Raw genomic sequence first — 2492 nt, forward strand, 5'->3', positions numbered from 1 at the left:
TTGAATTTCGCAAGAACGAATCAGAGCAAGAATTAAGGGTCAATTGTCTTCTTAAATCTATAAATGTTTTCATTGACTTTTAGCATGTGGTATTTGTTGAAGTTAGTTGTAACACTTTATTTGCTTATTATGCTTTTAATGCAATACTTATTTTGAACGCTGAGGACTAGTGGTTCGTGTAAAAAGTTAAACCTATTGTCATTTTTATGTTTATGCTAGTATCTACCACAAAATATTTTGCTCTGACGACGTTGGGTTTGTCGCAGAGACAAGTAAATAAGAGGGCCGATCTCAAACCCCATCTCTTGTTTTGCTTTACAAAATGTAACTCCACTCATTTTCTCAGTTTCTGGTCATCCCCAATTTGTGGAAACAAACAATAAAACCCAGCCTGGACTTGTTGTTATCTTTCTATTATTCTAACAAAACATGCCCAATTTTTCCTTTGAAATAATTCTCTTTTATTATTATCATTATTAATTGAATTATGGAGAGACATAGTATAGGAACAGTAACTCCTTGTCTATACACGTAATAAAACAATTACCTCTACTGTAAATTTTAAATCACTAACACTTTTTTTTTCCTTTCTGACAAGAAAGAACAACATATTAAGGACAAAAAAAAAAAAAACCAAATCAAGAATCCTTAGCCTTATCATCACGATCAACGGCGCTTGAGTTCTTGCAATGAGCAATGGCCGCTTGAATCGCAGCTTGTAACTCTTCCATGGTGCTATCACTAGACGATGATGACGTCGACGCTGAGCTTGACGATAGTCCCGCCGTGGACACTCGGAGATGTCCACTATTAGTCGGAGATGTTCTCATTGAAGCCGGAGCCGAGAACAACTCACCTCTCCTTCCTCTTATCAGATCTCTCTTGTTGTACAAACCACTAATCATTGTTTTGTTGTTTCCGTTCGGACCCATGAGAGAGGATGAGAAAGAATAAGATGAAGTCTGTCTTCTGTTCCTATACTGTGTGCCGTTTCCTCTCCTCTGAAACAACATCCTTATGTACTTCTTGACAGCGTGACTTAGGTCTAAGCTCATAGGTTTTTTGATCTTCTGCTGCTGCTGTTCTTGTTCTCGCTCGTTGCTTTCAAACCCTTTTTTCCATTTTGATAAACCAAAGAGAGAAAATGACTTGACGGGTTTGGTTTTTACCCGGTTCTCACCTTCCGCTTTATCGCCCGTACTGTTGTTGTTCTTTGCCTCCGTACTGATGTTTGTGATAGCGTTTTCAGTGTTATTGTTGTTGTTCTTTGCGGTAGGCTGGTCAGGTTCATTAACGGGGAGGGTAAATCCGTCATTATACGAGCCGGTGGAAGTTCGAGGAGAGACGGGGAGGTGAGAGAGGAGGTGGAGAGGGAGAAGATGGCCGTGGAAGAAGATCTCATCGGCCGGGGACAAGTCGACGGCGAATGGATCGGTTTGTTGATAAGACGATGTCGTTTTGTTTGAACCTCTAAGAGTAGGACTGATGTGTTTAGAGGAAGAAGAGAGAGGCTGGAGAGAGATGGTGAAAGAGAAGTCATGAGAAGGAGAAGAACAAGTGGATGATATTGGTGAAGGTGATGATTGTAAAGCTTCTTGTTTAGGGTTTTGCTTTTCAGAAAAAGTTTGAGAACTGTTCTTCACCTGTTGTAGATGGGTTTCCATGATGATTGAGGAAAAAAAAAGAAAAGAAAAATCAAAAAAGGGAAAAGGGAGTTTTGTGTTGATCAAAGGATATGATGGTATAATAATATTATTATTTAGGTTCGGTCTTGAGACTTACATTAAGTGGGGTTCTATGTTTTTCTTTTATGCCTTTATTTATTTATGATTATTAGTATTTTTCCGGTTTTTCTGTAAAGGTGGAAGAAGAATATGACAAAAACTTTTCTTGAGGAGAAGATAAGGAAGCCGTGGAGAGAGACGACCAACGAAGGAAAGAGAAAAATTATAGTATGGTCAATACAAAAATAGTAGACGAACTGTGTCGTGGAAAAAAGAATGTAATGCCAAAAACACATGTTAGTATTGATGTGAACGCAAATTGGTTCGAGGTGGGATGGACATATCACATACCATATGTAGTATATTTGGTTTGATATATTCGATATTTTGATTAGTCTTTAATTTGTAGTTATCGAGGTTTATATGTATGTAGATAGTTATATACATTGAGGGTACTAATAGAAGAATGATCGACATATATTTTGAGTCACCGAATTGTTAATTTTGTTCATCGTAGAAAGACGTCAGTTATATTGGATTAGTCAATGAACATATATGGTAGGCGTTTCAAGCAGTATGGATAAACCGAACCAAATTGTTCGCTAGACGGGGTGAGGGACTTCTTACCTTAGTTTTATGTCATGTCGTCACTTTTTAAAAATATGGGCATCTTTAAAATGGTCTCGAGAGACCACAAAGAGTGTTTTCCTTCTCCCAAAGATTCTCCAACATTCACATTTAGAAAATGTATTGGTCCGAGAGATGATT

General features: G+C 37.8%; 1 protein-coding gene across 1 annotated transcript; it reads right to left on the reverse strand.

The window, feature by feature from the left end:
* Positions 1 to 437: 437 nt before the first annotated feature.
* Positions 438 to 2117, reverse strand: LOC104771406 (BRI1 kinase inhibitor 1). Its single transcript, XM_010495920.3, has one exon. The coding sequence runs from the start codon at positions 1662 to 1664 to the stop codon at positions 639 to 641; it is 1026 nt and encodes a 341-aa protein (XP_010494222.1). The 5' UTR covers positions 1665 to 2117; the 3' UTR covers positions 438 to 638.
* Positions 2118 to 2492: the final 375 nt, after the last annotated feature.

This window comes from Camelina sativa, chromosome 20 (genome assembly GCF_030686135.1).
Source record: "Camelina sativa cultivar CO46 ecotype springtype chromosome 20, ASM3068613v1".
Taxonomy (NCBI): Eukaryota; Viridiplantae; Streptophyta; class Magnoliopsida; order Brassicales; family Brassicaceae; genus Camelina; species Camelina sativa.

Excerpts from the sequence above, each read along its gene's own strand:
- LOC104771406 (XM_010495920.3), bottom strand. The coding sequence starts at position 1,664 with ATGGAAACCCATCTACAACAGGTGAAGAACAGTTCTCAAACTTTTTCT.